The 17,775-nt window shown below is 36.2% G+C and overlaps 1 protein-coding gene across 2 annotated transcripts in view; it reads right to left on the reverse strand.

Annotated features, from left to right (window-relative positions):
- CDH7 (cadherin 7) overlaps positions 1 to 17,775 on the reverse strand; it is a 145,805-nt gene that overhangs the window by 15,621 nt on the left and 112,409 nt on the right. For both annotated transcript variants that reach the window (XM_049782176.1, XM_049782177.1), the window contains exons 8-11: positions 9,253 to 9,389; positions 8,209 to 8,330; positions 7,410 to 7,527; positions 2,678 to 2,929 (exon numbers count right to left, since the gene is read on the reverse strand). In XM_049782176.1, coding sequence (XP_049638133.1) covers positions 2,678 to 2,929; positions 7,410 to 7,527; positions 8,209 to 8,330; positions 9,253 to 9,389 — 629 coding nt within the window. The remainder of the gene's footprint in view (positions 1 to 2,677; positions 2,930 to 7,409; positions 7,528 to 8,208; positions 8,331 to 9,252; positions 9,390 to 17,775) is intronic.

Consider the following 17,775-nt stretch of genomic DNA (forward strand, 5'->3'; position numbering starts at 1 on the left):
TCCCTGATAGCGGAGACAGGAGTAGGCCCTGAACACTTTCAGATACCCCCACCAAAAATATCTATACTTATACACACAAAAAACTATATGGTTATGCATATTATATACACATATATATTTACAAAGTGCAAGATAAAATACTGATCCTTAGAAGTAATAGACACTCTTAATTTAAGGAAAGATGTATAAGGAAATGTAAAATTTAACAAGAGTAACAGACTAATAAAAGTTCTGATAAAATTCCCAAATATCTAATCCTGCCCTGAAAGATACATATACAACATATTGTATACAAAAATGAAATCAATAAAATAATTTTGCTTCCTTTCATTTAAGTTAGGTAATGATACTTTATATTTTGAGTCAACACTTTATGGTGCTCAGGGACCAATGCAGTGGTAGAGAAGGAATCTGGATTGGCCATAAACAAGGCAAGAGCCCTACCCATTTTCCTATCTCCCCATTCAGTGATCCTCAACTAATTAGTCACAACCAGTCTAAACTTCGAGGAAACCCAAAGTTACAAGAGCAAATATTTTCTAAAAATAAGCTACGTTCACGAGACAAGTTTAAAATATAGTTAAAGTGTCAGCTATGATTAAATTTTCAGAAATATAATTTTCTCTTATTCCTTTCAAATATGGTACAATCTAAGCTGTCAATGAAACACAGATGAAGTTAAATTCAATTTAATGTGAAAAAGCCATTCGCACACATTTGGTATATCTCCTCTTTGTATTAATACTGTGCTTTTGATCAAAATACCTTGTCAAATACAAAGGGAATCTTGATCTTTTTCTTTTTTTTAATTATTCAAGGTCAATTTAAATCCATTTTTATTAAATTTTGAACCTGGTAAAGAAACAAAAAGTTCACATTTAATGGTTACATCTTTCTCACTTTTTTCCTTATTATGATGTGTTCTAGTCCATTAACAAAATAAAACATAGTTGCATTGGGAACATATTTTTAAATAGGGGGCCAGAACAATAGAAGAGTGGGTAGGACACTTGACTTGTGTGACTTAAACTGGGTTCAATCCCCTCCTTCATGTTCCCCTGAGCACTGTCTAGAGTGACATATGAGTGTAGAGTCAGGAGTCAAACCTGAGCACTATTGAGTGTGGACCCAAACAACAAAAATAAAAGATTTTCAATAGGTTCTTATATTCTAATACCTAACTGGTAACTTTTGAGGAAATTCTTTCATCTGTATAATATAATATAATGTACAAATTCTAGTTAGATATTACTGTAGTTATTGAAGATACTACTATCAGTAATATTTTCTGTTTTTCTAAGACTCCCAGTGAATAACTACTGTAAGTCTTTGTTTAATGAACTGGGTGAGAAATGTTGCTTAATCAGCAACACCTCTTACTAAATGCTTATTCTATGTTATAGAGATTACTGGCTCATTGAACCTTTACAATTTTGTGGGGCTAGGGATACCGCGAAGAAGGTAAGGGTGCTCGTTTGATCCCTAGCACAACAAATGCTTCCCTGAGCCCTACCAGGCTTGATCCATGAGCACAGAGCCTGAAGTAAGCCATAAAAATGCCAGATGTGGTCCAAAAACAAAACAATTCTTTTTAACAATTTCTCAACTCTAATTTTTATTTTTCCCCTTTACTTAATTTATTTTCTTGTTTTGTAGGGGCATATGTGGTAGTGTTTGGAAAATTACAGGGAGTCTGGGATTGAATTTGGAACTCCTTGAGGTAAAGGCTATACTCCAGTCTTTAGTACTCAAGTCTTGTGTGAAGATACCTAAGGTTTGCCTAGGGGAAGACTGTATATATTGGATGCAGTAATACAAGCCATGCTTACTTAAATTTACATCTTATTTGTAAAAACACATTGACAACTTCCATTGTTAAATTATGTATTTAATAAAATGAGCGATAAGTAGATTTTAAAATTATGTAACAACCAAGGAGTCACCAAACATAATTTCTAATGTGGTATTAAATGTCTATTGTCTTTGCCATAGCAAGTTAGACTATGGAGGAGAATTCAGCTAAAAATGAAACCTTCAACACAATCCCCAGAATGGGTGGTTCCCAATTTCTAAAAGCACACTGCATAAGCTCTTTTAAAACTGCAATTCTAATATGCATTATAAAATTTGACCAAATTACAAAGTCATCATGAGAAAAAAATAAAATTGCATATGGTGTTCTCCTTGGGAATTTACAACTTTGCCTTGCAGAAAGTGCTATCTTCACAAATGTGCAAATAATGCTAAAGGTTCATTCTCCATATTTTGGAAAGTGCCAGGGTTCTACATTTATACATTCTAAATTAAGTATATTTTTAAATCAACCTCTCTAGGAGATTAGCTCTTCTCTGTATTCTCAAGGAAAGAACTAGACATAGTTTAAAAAAAAAAAAAGAATTACTGGAAAGAAAGATCAGTGGTAGACAAGACATTCAGACTCACTGTTGTTTTGAAAATGAAATAGTTTTCCTGAGCTCAATTTTACACTAAAAAAAAAAAAAGAAACCACAAAACCCAATATAGCAATGATTGTGGGTGGCTCAAGGAGTGAAATATTCTCTTAACAGGGTATTAGCAAATGTTCTCCAAAGGATACTATCAAGGCAGGCCTCAGTCCAGAGGGTGTGATGCAGGTGGATCATGAGTGTACTCGAACACACAGGGGCAAGATACCTACCCAATAAGGTCAGGACACAGGCAAGAATGGCGATGAGAGCACCTGTGCTCAGACCAGCAGGCAGGACATAGGCCTCGGCATTGCAGGTCTGTGCTATTCCATCAGCGTCACAGTCACAGACCCGGATGGTGAGTGTGTTGGTGCTACTGAGGGAAGGCGACCCGCTGTCTACGATGAAGATGGGCAGGTAATAAACAGATTGCTCCTGTCTCCGAAAGCCATTTCTCCGGGTGAGAACCGATGCGGTGTTGTCTACAGGACAAAGAAAAGCAAATGTCTAATCAGACTTCTGGTGGACTCCATCTTGACCCACTCAATCTCTGAGCTGAGTTCCCATCTGCTCTACTTCCTTTGAATAAGAGCCAGATTTCTGATGATGGCTTTCTTCGGATACATTTGTGAGATTTTAGAGATGTCATTAAGATGATGGTTGGAAAAAAAGGTAGATGTTAAAATCTTCCTGACTTAGTGTGATTACCATTTTTGAAAACCTACAAATTTTAGTACAAGTTCCAACACGTGGATAAAAGAGAATGCCATAAAAGAACACATTAAATAAGTGGGCATCTATAAATAGGTTCGCTATCCTAAGCTAGCACAGATGAGTTCCAAATCTATTCTTTCTTAAGGCATTTTTCTTTTGGGGGGGCTGTTGTCAGTTCTCACTTTTTTTTCAGGGTTTACACCTAATTCTGTGCTCAGAGATCCTCCCTGGCAGTGCTCAGTGGACCTTATGTGGACTTATGATTGCTTGCAAGGCAAATGCCTTAACACTCAAATCCTCTCTCCAGCTCCAAATTGACAAATTTAGAACTCATTTAAAATAAAGGTATAAAATAAACTACTTTGGATTTATTGAAGTTAAACACCATTGATATTCAAGAGAAAAATTATTGCATAATTTTTGACACTCATATTTCTAAAATCTGGAGCCTAATATATATAAATCTATATATGTTATAAGTAATAAAACAAGCCATTTATGTTTAATTCATACTCACTCATTAGTCTACCCATAAATCTACATCACCATATTCTAATTATTATGCCAGAAATAGATTTTTTTACTTGCAAGCAAGTTATCTAGCTAATGCATTTTAGTGTATTAATTACAACATTTTGCAATTTTACAGCACTTAGTAAAAAAATGACAAAGGAAAAGAAAATTAGATCACAATCAGACAATATACTTTAATATATAAAGCTGTCAAAGATATCTATCTATTGTAACCAGAAAAAATTTAGCAATACTCAAACATAAGACAAACTCTAGTATTCTATCTCCAATGGCACAAAACTATAGCAGACAGTAGCATGCCAAAAACATGTTCCCTGTAAGTGTAGACAGAGAAGTAATAAGTGAGCTCCAGACTCTATTTGGTCAGTCTTCATGTAAGCCAATCACTTATTTTAAAATGTAGGAATTTGAGAAGTTATTTCAAAGTTACACATGGAGTTATTAAGAATACAGTGTTCTTAGAAACATACACATATTTAAATCTTTGTTACTCTTCCATTTACTGTATTTTTGATGTGAGATAGCATATTTTACAGTTGATTTGATTTTTATTTTTATTGATTTATTTTAAATTAATTTTCATTAAAACTGTGAGATACAATTAAAGTTGTTCATGATTGAATTTCAGTCATGCAATGTCCAGCACCCATCTCTTCATCAGTGCATATTTCCGGTCCCCATTGTTCCCATTTCTATACCTCCCGACCCCCTGCTTGCCTCTATTGTAGACATTCTCTCTCTCTCTCTCTCTCTCTCTCTCTCTCTCTCTCTCTCTCTCTCTCTGTTGTCTCTCTGTTGTCTCTCTGTCTGTTGTCTTATCTTTCACTCTTTCTTATTTTGTTTCTTTTATTTTTTTTTAGTTTTTTTAGTTTTTGGGTCACACCTGGCGGTGCTCAGGAGTTATATTTTGTTTCTGTTAGACACTATTGTTTGCAATACTATTACTGAGGGGTATTATGCATATCACTTTCCCTTCTTTCAGCACCCAGTTCTTATCCAGAGTGATAATTTCCAATTATCATCATAAAAATAGTCCCTTCTGTGCCTTAACTACACTCTCCACTCCTACCATAGACATCAGGGAGATATAAATCAGAGTCAATTTTAAGGTGAAATTCCTGATAGCAAATGAATGAATGAATGAATGACTCATGTCTATACTGAGAGAACCTAGTGTTGAAGTGAGTTAATAGAATTCATCTTTTCTTCAGGTACCTCTTCATGTAAAAACTAAAGAAGAACCAATACTTCCCTCTCCCAATAAGTTCTCCTCCATGACTCAGATTAGGTGGCTCCAAGTACTATTCTGGAAAGCCTTGGCATGGCAGTCCAAATGGCCAATGATGCCTGGAATATTAATGCCTAAGCTATCTATATCTCATGGCAGTTAACAGGAAAAGAAGAGATGCCAAGACATCTATTTATTATAATTGGTCACTTAAAATCTCACCAGTATGAGGTGAGCCAATGAGAGAGATGATGAGAATGGTTATGAAGCAGAAGCAGACACACTTGCAGGGGGGAACACTGAACTCATTGACTGAACTGAACTCATTGACCTAGATATATGGTAAGAAAAGCAGCAGGAAGAAAAGAACGAACAACAGCCAAAGAAACAAAGAGCAGTGAACATCAGCACAGGGAGGGTGAGCACAAAGCAGCAAAGACTGAGCAGGAAGGAATTGATGAATGTCAAGGGGGAAAACTAGTGAGAGACCAGTGTAAGGGTTGGGAATTAGACAATGAAGGATCCAGAGTTCCCTTCTTCAAAATGTTTAATAACTTAAACTTCAGAGGATTTCTGGGTTAATTTTACAAACAAGGAACCACCCTTGGTGTTATACTCATTGGTAATAACAGTAGCACTGGGATACTGAAATAAAGAAAATATTATTCGCTTCTCAGTAAGGCCATCAATTCTGCTCTCAGTGTTGGGGCTGAGAACTGTCCTTTCCAACTATGATTAAGTCAGAGAATTTGAGATTCTCTATATTGGGGACTCTTCTTCCTTTTATATGACTAAAGGAACAAGATAGTCTTCTCATTAAGCAGAGAATAGAATCAGGAAAAATTATTAGTTTGAGATTGACACATTGAGGCCAAAGTTGGATTTTCTGCATTAAAAAAATGTTGGTGGCTTCAGGCAAAAGCAGTTAGAATGTCCATCTTCTGAGAATAAGTCTCTTTAGATAACTCAGTGAGTAACTAGCAAATCTATTTCTACATTGTTTTTATAAAATGAGCCATCTATTCAACCTGAATGAATTATTACAATTTTTCTTGTTGGGGGGTGTACATACTGTTTTTTGTAACAACAGCAACAATTCTCCTTTGATAGATAAATATTTTGAATAAAAACTGGTGAAATTAGAAAGCAACCAGTTTTTTGACTTTTTTTTAGAAGATTTTACGACTGTATATTTGTGTGTCCTTATATATATTTATTTTTATTTTATTAAATTTAATTATATATTTATTTATGCTCTCTGAGCTACACCTGATGATGCTCAGAAGTTATTCCTTGTGCAAGGGGTAAGGTGTTTGCCTGGCCCACCTAGCCTAGGACAGACCTGGGTTCTATCCCCATGCCGTCCCATAGCCAGGAGCAATTTCTGAGTGCATAGCCAGGAGGTCACCGGGTGTGGCCCCCCAAAAACAAAAATAAATCAGAAGTTATTCCTAATTCAGCACTCAGAATTACTCCTAGTGGTCCTCAAGAAACAATATATGGTATCTGGGGATGGAACCCAGGACAGCCATGTGCTAGGCAAATGCCCAAAGCAGTGCACTTACTATGAATTCAGCTCCTCTGCATATACGTTTAAAAACATTTATTTATGTAAAACCAGAATCTACTTAGCAATACTTGTAAAAGTTACTCTTAATGACATTGAAGAAATTGAACAGAAACAAAGAGATGGAATTTGGTCTATAGGAAATTTGTGATTTATTTTTCTATTTGTTGTATTTTGGGGCCATAGCAGTGGTGTTCAGGGCTTTTTCTTGTTCAGCCCTCAGGGATCAGTCCTGATAGGTATTGGTTGAATGTATGGGGTCCTGGGTTTGAACTCTGGTTGACTACATCCAAGGCAAAACACTACTCTCAGTACCAACTATCCAAGCCCTATTTAATCTTTATGCAAGTACATAATATAAAAACATCCTGTTTTACCTTCATATATAATAAAATGAACATTTGTATATTTTGACAAATTAAAAAAACTCATCTTCACATTGTAAATAGTAAAACAAATTGATGTAGTACAGGTTGAAATATAAAAATATCAGCAGTTTTCCATATATCTTTAGATATACTGGGACCTATATAGTGTTGTGCTCGCTAAAGCATTTAGCTGGTCCTCAACCAGTTAGATAATATAGGTAAGCAGCTTGGTGTATATGAATAAGTACACAAATGTCTTTAAGGGAAAATCACAGTGAGAGAAGAGAAAGAAAGAGGGAGAGAGAGAGAAAAAGAGATGGATCTGACTTCCCACCCCTATTTGGCTTGAAGCCTAAATGATTTAAGCCTCAGCTTCTTCTTCATGACAGCAAATCCATAGCTAAAAATTACTTGAGGGGCTCATTGCCCTTTTAATTAACGTCCTTGCTTTTATTTAAAAAAATCCACAATCAGCATTCTTGTGTAAAAGAAAGGCCTTACTTGGAGATTTGCTATCTACTGCTTCTGCATGTAGTAGTAATGATACGTACCTTTGTTATCTTTTAATGAAAAGTTATGGTTATTGGTTGCTTCCGTGGTTAAGCTGAAATAAAACTGGTGACCATTGGATGGTTCATCTTTATCAACTGCACTGATTTTCTGGATCACCTGCGAATAGAAAATGGCAGGTGTGAGGTTTGGGTGAGGTGTGGAGGGTCTGCTGATTTCTGGGGCCACACCAATCAATGCTGTACCTTCTAAGAAACTCTGGTTCCCAGAATAAGAGGAAGCAGTACCTGTCTTTCTATAACCTTAGTCTAAAAAGGGCTCTGAAACAAATCACATCCTACTCAAAATTCCTGTGTGATTTTACTTTTGTAAACCTCAGCAGGAAGCTTTGCCAACTGATTAAACCATCCAAGCGCATATTACAAGACACTGAGCAATAAAGATGAGGAAAACAAACTTGAGCAAGATGAAACTTCCCTCTATTCTTAGTTCTTCAAGGTGCTTAAGCCCAAGGTGGGAAATAGCTCTAACCCTGCCTGCTATGCTTGATTTCTCCTCAAAAGGCTCTAAACCGTTATAGGAGTCTATACCTTAGTCATATTCTTTTCCTGATAATTTTCATCATCCCAATTAAATCCTGAATTTCAAAGTCCCTTTAATATTAGTTTATGCTACACATCAAAGTGTTGATTTTGCAGAAACATGCTGATTATAGTTTATCTTAAAACTGGCAGAGTTTCAACCGCGACTGCTGCTAGAGAGATTTAAAGTCACCACCATACACTTGGAATATGGGGCATGATAGAGGGGTGTGTAATGTGTCCTAGGCAGATCCCTCACCTGTCCTGGCTGTGCATTCTCACATACTGTGGTCTCATAGTCCATGGCAAATTCGGGGGCATTGTCATTAATGTCCAGGATGGTGATGGCCACGTACCCTCTGCCAATTTGGGATGGATTCTCTAAGAGAGAAGAAAGGATATGTTATTTTCTCTCATCCTAAAACTAGTATCAAACTGTCTTTGATTTTTAGTTAACATTAACCACCATTAGAATCGGGGGCCAGAGAGAAAGCACAGTGGTAGGTTTCTGGCCTTGCAAGCAGCCAAACCAGGTTTGAACTTCACCACAGTTGGATTATCCTCCAAAGCCAGACAAGGTGGGGTTCCTAACGTACAGGGTCATGAGTAAACCCTGACAATTGTTGAGTGTGCAGCCCTACAAAATAATGAAATTGAGAATCAACCCAAGGGGGTTGCCTAGTGAAAGGATAAGTATAACAAAAAAATGAACAAGTCTTAAATAGAACCTAGAACAATGTACATACACTTTAGAGCAGCTATTGAATATCTGGCCCAAATATCACAATGAGTTGATAATAAATAGCAGAAAGTTAGAATCAATATTAGAACCTTTTAACCTCTGGTAAGAAAAAGCAGTGACTAAGAGGCCTATAGCTCAGTCTTCTCAGAGCTCTTATTTGTATAAATATATATAATATTTAATATATGCCAAGATTGTTATTATTTTATCTTAGTATTTTCTTATTACAGACTAAATTTATTTCACTATCAGAAATCTGGGTGTTTTGGATATTGGTTATTCATTTCCACAAACTATCTTCCCAATCCTTTCTCAGCATAAAGTCAGCTTATAAAATTCTAATAAAAAATGTCAACATGAATTAAGAGGGATACATCAGGACTGTTACTTGTAGGCCTCTTTTATAAAGATTCAACAGTAAAATTTGATAGCATAAATATATTTCACAACTTGAAATTAGAGACTTATTTCTTTGTTTCAGTCACACAAAATACAAGGCACCTCAGACAACCCATTCTCCACTCTTAATGTTTCTGTTGCCATTTAAGCCTTACAACTTACGGCTCTCCATCGCGAGGACTGTGATATTGTGAACAGCATTTGTTTCTCGATCCAAAGATTTGGCAGTGGTAATAACTCCACTGTTGGCATCAATATTGAAGTATCTCTCCAAGTCTGTGTTTCTGTCAATTGAATACCTAATTGAACATTGAAAAAAACATTTACATTGGATTATACTTTGTTCTATTTATTGCATCAAATGTAACTACTCTTCTTAAATAAAATCACCAGCTGTCAGTTTGTTATTTTACAAACTTTAAGTAACACAAAGCAAGAGACTTAAAAAGGTCTTGGCAAAGATAGTGATGCATCAACAAATATTTGTGTCTCAGTGAAGCTATGGAGATACAGGTGATTTGGTGATAAACATATTAATAAAGAAAACATTATTAAATGTTTTTCACTTTTACAATGGTCAATAAGATCTAAGGACTAGAGCAAAATTTTTTTGAAAAAGAGATAAATCATTTTTACAATGGAAACACGTGCACATATATAACCATATGCATATATGTATCCATATGTATGTTTATCTGAACATATAGAATATACTAGGTTTATTTGAGCAAATACTTACAATGTATTTTTCTTCAAATGTGTATACATAATGCCTCAAATGCCTCAAACATATATATTATATACACATACATATGTACTCATAGCAAGTAAAATATAATCAAATTGCTAAACATTGAGGCTTGCTTGATGGGTTGCTCTGCACTTTTAATATTTATGGTCATCAATTTTTCTGGAAACCACTCATTTTGTTTTTCTATCTGGTCATCACGAGCTTAAAGTTATGCAAAAATCAGGTTGAATTAAACTATCACCAACAGTAGAAAGAAAAAGGGAGATAAAAAAAGAACAGGAACATATACATGATAATAAGAAAGGCTTATGATACTTTATGAAAGAACTGAGAGGGGGGTCAAAAATGTCATTTAATGGTTAGTGATGATATCACCCATCTGTCTGTCTTTAGCTATATTATTGAAAAGATCAGTGTCTTTAACAGATGCACAATTTCTACAGTAGGAAGTGGTGGTCAAAGAGTTAGATACTTGCAACAGATTTTCAATAAAGCAAGTGTTACTCAGATACGAGAATACCAAACCTGTTCAGAGAATCTCTGACTTGGGGCAGAGAAAAGACTGTTGAGGTCAAGAGGACCTAGCAGTGTGACACCTATATGATTGATGGGGCAGGGTTCAGCCAATAGAGTTTCCTACAAATTTTTACCACTGGAGTGATGGTGAAAGGGAATAACATAAGGCTGGAGTGGTGGCACTATAGGTAAGGCATCTGCCTTGCAAGCACTAGTCTAGGATGGACCATGGTTCGATCCCTGGGCATCCCATATTGTCCCCCCAAGCCAGGAGTGATTTCTGAATGCTTAGCCAGGAGAAACTTCTGAGCATCAAATGGGTGTGCCTCCCCCAAAAAATAAAAAAAATAGAAAGGGAATAACTAACATATTTGGCACTCAGGTTGTCAGTGAATCCCTGAGTCACAACAGGAGCAAAGTCCAGTGACATGTTTCACTGATACAGTTTTATTTAAAACTAAGATAAAAAAATCATTTGAAAACAAGAACAAATGTACAAAACACACTCATTCTCTCCTCTATAATATTTCACATAAGCAGAAACAAATCTTACTTAGAATCCCTCAGACCCTTTTTTAATCTTTCATTAAACATTAATATTACTTCATCTTTAACATCTTTCAACTACACAACATCACTTGGTTCAGATCTGACCAATTGAGGCAGACTGAACGAACATTCACTTTCCTCTGACCTTCTCATAAATGTTTTGCCTTGGAGTTTGATATTTTCCTTCTATACAGTTATATTTTAATTAAAATAAAAACATTTTCTATTAAAAATCAATTTTCTGCTTTCTATTAAGTGCATCATTGGTCTTCATGTCACCTAATACACTGTTCACTTCTCTGTGCTTTTTTATTTAAAATTGTTATCAGTATTCACTTTGGCAGCACATATACAAAAATATGTTACATGACATAGGGGTGGTATCTTCAAAACTCTTTCCCCTTTGCCTTTCTTATAAGGAAAAAATAAAACAAAACCTAAAACATAACAAATAAAGCCATGCCACTTGTTTCCTGTTCTTACATGCAACCTTCCCACATGATTTCTTTTGCCCACGCTGATGGACAAACAGCCTCTTTAGGAACTCAGCCAAGCCCTCTTCAAACCTGTTTGCCCCCCTCTTTCTAGTAATACTTTTCCTTGGCAAATTAATTTCCCTTAGTGCCATGTTTCAGTACTCAACTTTGATTACTTCCAACTATACTCAATCTCCTTGACCCCCATTTTGAGGACCTACTAACTCCCACCACAAGGAGTGACAACAGGAGCCCAAACATAATCTGCCCAAGAATCTACACTTTGTATCTCTGATGTCTCTTTCTCCCTCTCTTCATCTGAATTAATGCCATCCCCACTCAGTTGATGATTCAAAGTAAAAATCTAAAACTTCATATCTTTCTTCTTACCCATAATACAGTTTATCAGAAACTTCCCTCGAGTTCTGTCACAGTCCAAGTTCATGCCTTCTAGAATCTTAATTTTACATCATCGTGCCCTTTTTCACAGTTTTTATTTTATTTGTCACAATCCGTTTTCCACATAGCAGTCATTCAAACAAGAGCTGTATTGAATGTGCAGACTTTAATTTGCAATTAAATATGAGGCAGATTTTCCTCTTTAAAGGCTACACCATTCAAGCAATTTGTTGCCACTATTTAATGCTATTACATATGCATTAGGCATATATGTCCATAGATAAGTACACATAAACACATGCTTGAAATAATATAGTTATCTAATTGTAATGATACAATTGATTGTATTTGACCAAAAGAATATGAATTAATACACATGCAGCAATGAAGTTCACACTAAATCCCCAAATCATTCATTTTCTGAAATAATTAAAAAAATGAATTTATTCCTTCTAAAATTCCTTGAAGTTGGCATTAATAAATGTATGTGATTGTCTATTGAGCTGGAGTGTTTATTAATAGTCTCAAAGGTCCCAACTCTTAGGAGATAGGAAGCTTGAGAATGCACTTAATAGTATGCTAAGTGATTCCTAATTAGAATTTTATTTTATTTACATTTAAATTATGGGGTACCAGGAATTGAACCAGGTTGCCACATACAAGGAAATTGCCCTATTTGTTGTACTATCTCTCTACTATACCCAACTCAAAGTTATCTATAAACATCTTACTTTTATAGTTACTCTAGTAGTCTACAGGATATTTCCTAATTTTTAGTTTGCTTTATTTTGAGACCACACCCAACGGTGCTCAGAGCTTATTCCTGGATCTGTGTTCAGGCATCACCCTTGAAGGTGCTTAAGAACTATATGTGGTACCAGGAATAAAACCCAGGTAAGAAGCATGCAGGAGAAGTGCCCAATCTGGCAAGTGCTGTATTATCTCTCCAGTACCCTCTTACCTCTAAAGATCTTTATGATTGCATTAATAGCACACTGACAAAGACATTTGCCTTGCATGCAACTGACTCAGGTTTGATCTCTAGCATCCCATGTGGTTTGCCTGAGCCTGCCCAGAGCATAGAATCGGGAATAATCTCTGAACACTATTGGGTGTGACCCAAAGCAACAAATGGAAAGATCTTTATATATGTTTTGAAAATGAATGGATACTAACAGTTCTCTCAAACATTTATCATTTCTATGTCAGGGGAAATGCTTGTCCCAATAGCTTTCATGCATCATTCACCACAGAGAGGGTCCAGAAGAGCTCTGGAGCACCAAGAGGTATGACTCATAAATAAAAAAACAGGGCCAGGATGACAGTATAGCAGGCAAGGCACTTGCCTTGCATGTGGCTGACCCAAGTTTGACTTTTGACATCACATATGGTTTCCTGATCTCCACCAAGAGTGATCCCCAAGTGTAGATCCAAGAAAATCTTTGCATACCAGGGGGTGTTGCTCAAAATAACAAATACATTCATAAACAAATTAAACATCAAAAAACACCAACTCATTAGTAAATCATCAACTCAGTGGTTTCCTTTATAAATTACATGTGCCTTAATATTACAATATTTAATTAGCATTATTGCCAAATCAATCACATAGGACCTAAATTATAAATGTATACATGGCTACATATTTGTTTGTCAGACTTATTCTGATATTCGTATCTATGCCTCCTTTTCATTTATTATTCATGCATTCAGCAATTATTATTGAACATCTGCACGTGACATTCTATTTTAGGAAACTGAGTCCATAAAATAGCTTAAAGATAGCAACCTATTATAAGCACTTAGAAGAAAACCAGCAAATTGCTCTCAGAGAAGAGCAGGGAGGGTATGCAGAGAGCATGCAGGACTGGCCTGGGAAGAGACAGACTTCGAGTTTCCAGAATAATCCAGTAACTGCTGTTGCTAAAAGACCTGAACTCACACCACATACATGGGATTTTCTTTTTCTTTGATCTTCATGCCAAAATAAAATTTTTATATAAGACCTTAGCTCATACTAGAGATATATGTCCCCAGAGAAAATGCCTTGGCAAAGAGAAATGAATGTAGGTGTTTCTGTAGTGAAAGATGGACAATGTCTTTAGCTTTGCTTAGCTGTGGGTCCAAGAAAAAGAAAGGTCCTAATGAAAAAAAAGAGAATGTTTATTTATGATATTTATGGACTCACTCGTGACTGCCTGAGCCAAATCAGAAACTGACTAGTGAAAAAACAACCTGAGAGAGTGTTTCTCTTAACGTGAGCCTAAGTTCAGTATGTATAGTTCAGTGGGCAGTGTGTGGACTCCCAGTGACCTTTAGTTTCTGCAATGTGTAGCTTGAAGCTCATTCTCTTTCCGTGGACAACAGAACCTTCAATTAGATTCATGCCATATTTCTGCAGTAGCAGCAGGCTGCATTTTGCCCACTCCATTTATTATGCAGACGGCTCCAAATCCCAAAGCCCAGCCTCAATTCTTTTCTTGTAGTTTTGTAAACGACTCCAGATACCTGCAAACACCTTTAACCCACACACAATATGTCTACCAGCAGAATCATCAATCTTTCTCCCAATCTGCCTTGCCCTTCAAACCCTTCCATAACAAAGTCTTTGAGTAATTAAAATAAGGTTTCTCTGTCTTTTTTTAAAAATAATTCTCAAAGGTTTATGGAAGGTCACCTGTGACAGATTTTACTTGCATCTTTAATAGCCGTTTGCTCTTAATTAACAGAGTCCTGCTTATGTGAGTGGAAATCACATGTCCAGCTAAAAGACTGTATTTGCAGTGTCCTTGTAGTTGTTAGATCTTTGTTGATTAACTCGAGGAGATGAGACGTAAAAGAAAGTTTCTGGGTCAAGAACCATTTACAGGCCCTTTAAAGAAGAGTGAAGTTCATTCACTGAGAGTTGTATTTTTACTATGGGCTCTCACTCACTTTCACACAGTATATGAACCCAATGGAAAAGGATCTAAAAGCCACCCGCCAAATACAAGGTGATGAATGATCTAGGAGGCCAGGCCCTCGATGATCACATTACACTGCCATAATTTCAGTCTTCCTATGTGGAGCTTCAGACTTCTAATGAGTAAATCAGTGTTCAGCTTTTTTGCTCTTGCCAAATGCGACCGATTCCACATTTTGGCAAACTATTGTTAAAGGAGACAAGTTTCAGTATCACACTGTGTTTACCATGTTTTTACTACATCCATTGCCTTTTAATGAAGGTTCATTCACTTCAACAACTACTCTGATTCTGAATTAGAAATTCATATTTCCCCTGATGTTCCATCTGAAGTCCTCAATTACATTCATATACTGATGAATGAAAATGCCTCATGTTCATCTCCTTGCCTGCTTTATTTTTCTGCTTATGTGAAACCTATTTCATAAAGACAATCCTTCAGCAATCAAGTATTGAATCTCTCCAATGAGCTCAGAAATCATGTTTAATAGGTCTGACTCCTGGCCTCGACTGCTTTCTCTGGGATACTCCTTCTTGAACCAGAATTAGAAATAAGAGGATTGTCTTTTATAGGTTCTATTCAACCACTAACCAATTCTGTGAATCTGGGGGTTCTGTTCATTTCGTCATTGTTTAGTTTTCTTGAAAATGGAGAAAGTGTTTTATTTATTTTGTTGTTGTTTTTAAACAAGATGATTGTTAGTACTCATTTTATCGCTGATTTTTTAAAGGTCTTCATGTCAAATCTTTTTTTGGGATGTGTGTGTGAATGTGTGTGTGTGTGTGTGTGTGTGTGTGTGTGTGTGTGTGTGTGTGTGTGTATGTTTGGGGGTAGACAATAAAATAAGAGGCTCTGGACCACATCAAGGAATCTATATATCCTCACTGTCCTGTATATTTGACACAGAATGAATTTCCTAACCAAAGTCATTATTAAACAATTGTTTGAAAGCTTTCAGAATAAATTAAAATTTTCCTATTAACAAGCAACAGATTTATTGTATTGCATTTATTGCATTGCCCAACCACCGGAGACAAATGCCACCTTGTGAAAGAGAGCTGACTAATGTAATGGGAGTGGAGTATGCAATAGGTAACAATAAATGAGCGTTGGACAAATCTTATCAATGTAAACACCTGAAGCATCTGTGTTCAAACTTAATCTCTTAGAAAATTTGTATCTTTGCTGCAAATAGGGTAGAGATCGTGATAAGGAACTTGCCTAAAATACGGGACCACAGATTCTAACTAAGTGAACAGGGGCATGTTTGTTTATAACTGAGGAATAGAAATGCTTGTATTCTAGGTCTAATGAGAAAAGCTTTAAAACTAAACTCCCCAGGTCAGTACTTAACAAGTTGTTATTGACCTCTTTATTCTCTTCTGATAATGAAACTTGATATTTTTCCCTGCAGGGATTAAATCTTCAATCTGGTACCATCTTGGTGGTGCTCTAAATCAATGGGCCTGACTTTTCTGAGTCAAAAATGTGGAAAGGCCTCAGGACATTTCAATAAACTTCTGTCACATTGACCCTTTCCATCAGGAACCAAGAGATGCTAAATTTTGCCACTAGTTCATCCTAGTGTAGCAGGTGGAAGAGCTTCCCAGCTCATTATTCTGTCCCTCAAACTATAGATGTTTCTCCTCTTTTATTTTTTTTTGGGGGGGGGCACATCCAGTGATGCTCAGGAGTTACTCCTGGCTACGCACTCAGAAATCACTCCTGGCTTGGGGACAATATGGGACTCTGGGGGATCGAACCATGGTCCATCGTAGATGAGTGCAAGCAAGGCAGATGCACTTTCACTTGCACCACAGCTCCGGCCCCTCTCCTTTTTCCTCTGTTAACTTATTCCTCAATTCTCTAAGATACAAATAATTTAGATTAAAATAATATGTACAAATCTATGCATGCATACAAGCTACTTAAAAATACACACTGAATTATTCAAATGCACCAAATGTGTTCATTCCATTCACACTACATAATGAAATATCTGATACTATTTTATCACCTTTTATCTGAGAATATAAAATACCAGGAATGCCCAAAGGACTGACAGGTAAATATTATCCTGCGCTCCTTAAACATAAAGACAAATACTGTTCAGTATCTAAATGGTTAGAGATGCTGAAGATGATCTCCATTACTTTTTAATCATCCGTCTTCATATCTGATCTTAAATGTGATAATACCATGTTTCAATTCATCACCTATTCAGCATAGGGACTCAGGGCTTGCTGTGTTGCCCACAGAAGTAAATTTGCTGATTTTTTAATATAACACCAGATTTTTAGATATAACTACATAAAACATAAGGGATTTTGCATAATGTTTCTTGGTTTATCTACATCCAGCCTGCCCTGAGTCCTACCAGCACTATTACTCTATTAAAACAGAGTTTGTGCTCAGCAAACTGTAGGGATTTTGCTATTTATCTCACAACTTTCCAGGTTCCGGTGTGTCTGCACTTTTACTGCTTAGATTGTTTAACTTCAATAGTGTCTTTTTTCTTCCAGTCAATTGGAAGCTCCTTGAGGTCAGAGAAAATGTTTTATTCATCTTTGTTTGCACTAGGGTATTTTCCTCAGTGGTTCACAATGTAAGCTGTCTCTAGAATGTTCCCTCTAGTAGATGGATACCTAGGCAGGCAGGAGGCATGAAAAGTTCTCTAGATTTAAGAATTCTCTCACAGATTACACACATGTACTGATGAGGGAAAAAGAAGTGAAGTGTATATTATTCTGAAAGACAATTCAAAAACACAAGTCAGATCCTGGTCTTCTTAGTTTCACCCATAAAGCCTAGTGTTTGGGTTTTAAAGTCAAAATATACATAAAATAATTAAAGCAAAATGAAAATGCAAAACCCAGAGACACACCTATTCTCCACTTAGAAATAAAACAACAGGTCCAGAGTGACAGTACAGTAGTAAGGTATTTGCCTTGCATGTGGCCAACCTGGGTTTATTCTTTAACATTCATGTAGAGTGATTCCTGAGTATAAATAGCCCAAGAGTATGTCTTGA

The sequence above is a fragment of the Suncus etruscus genome, chromosome 10 (genome assembly GCF_024139225.1).
Source record: "Suncus etruscus isolate mSunEtr1 chromosome 10, mSunEtr1.pri.cur, whole genome shotgun sequence".
NCBI lineage: Eukaryota > Metazoa > Chordata > Mammalia > Eulipotyphla > Soricidae > Suncus > Suncus etruscus.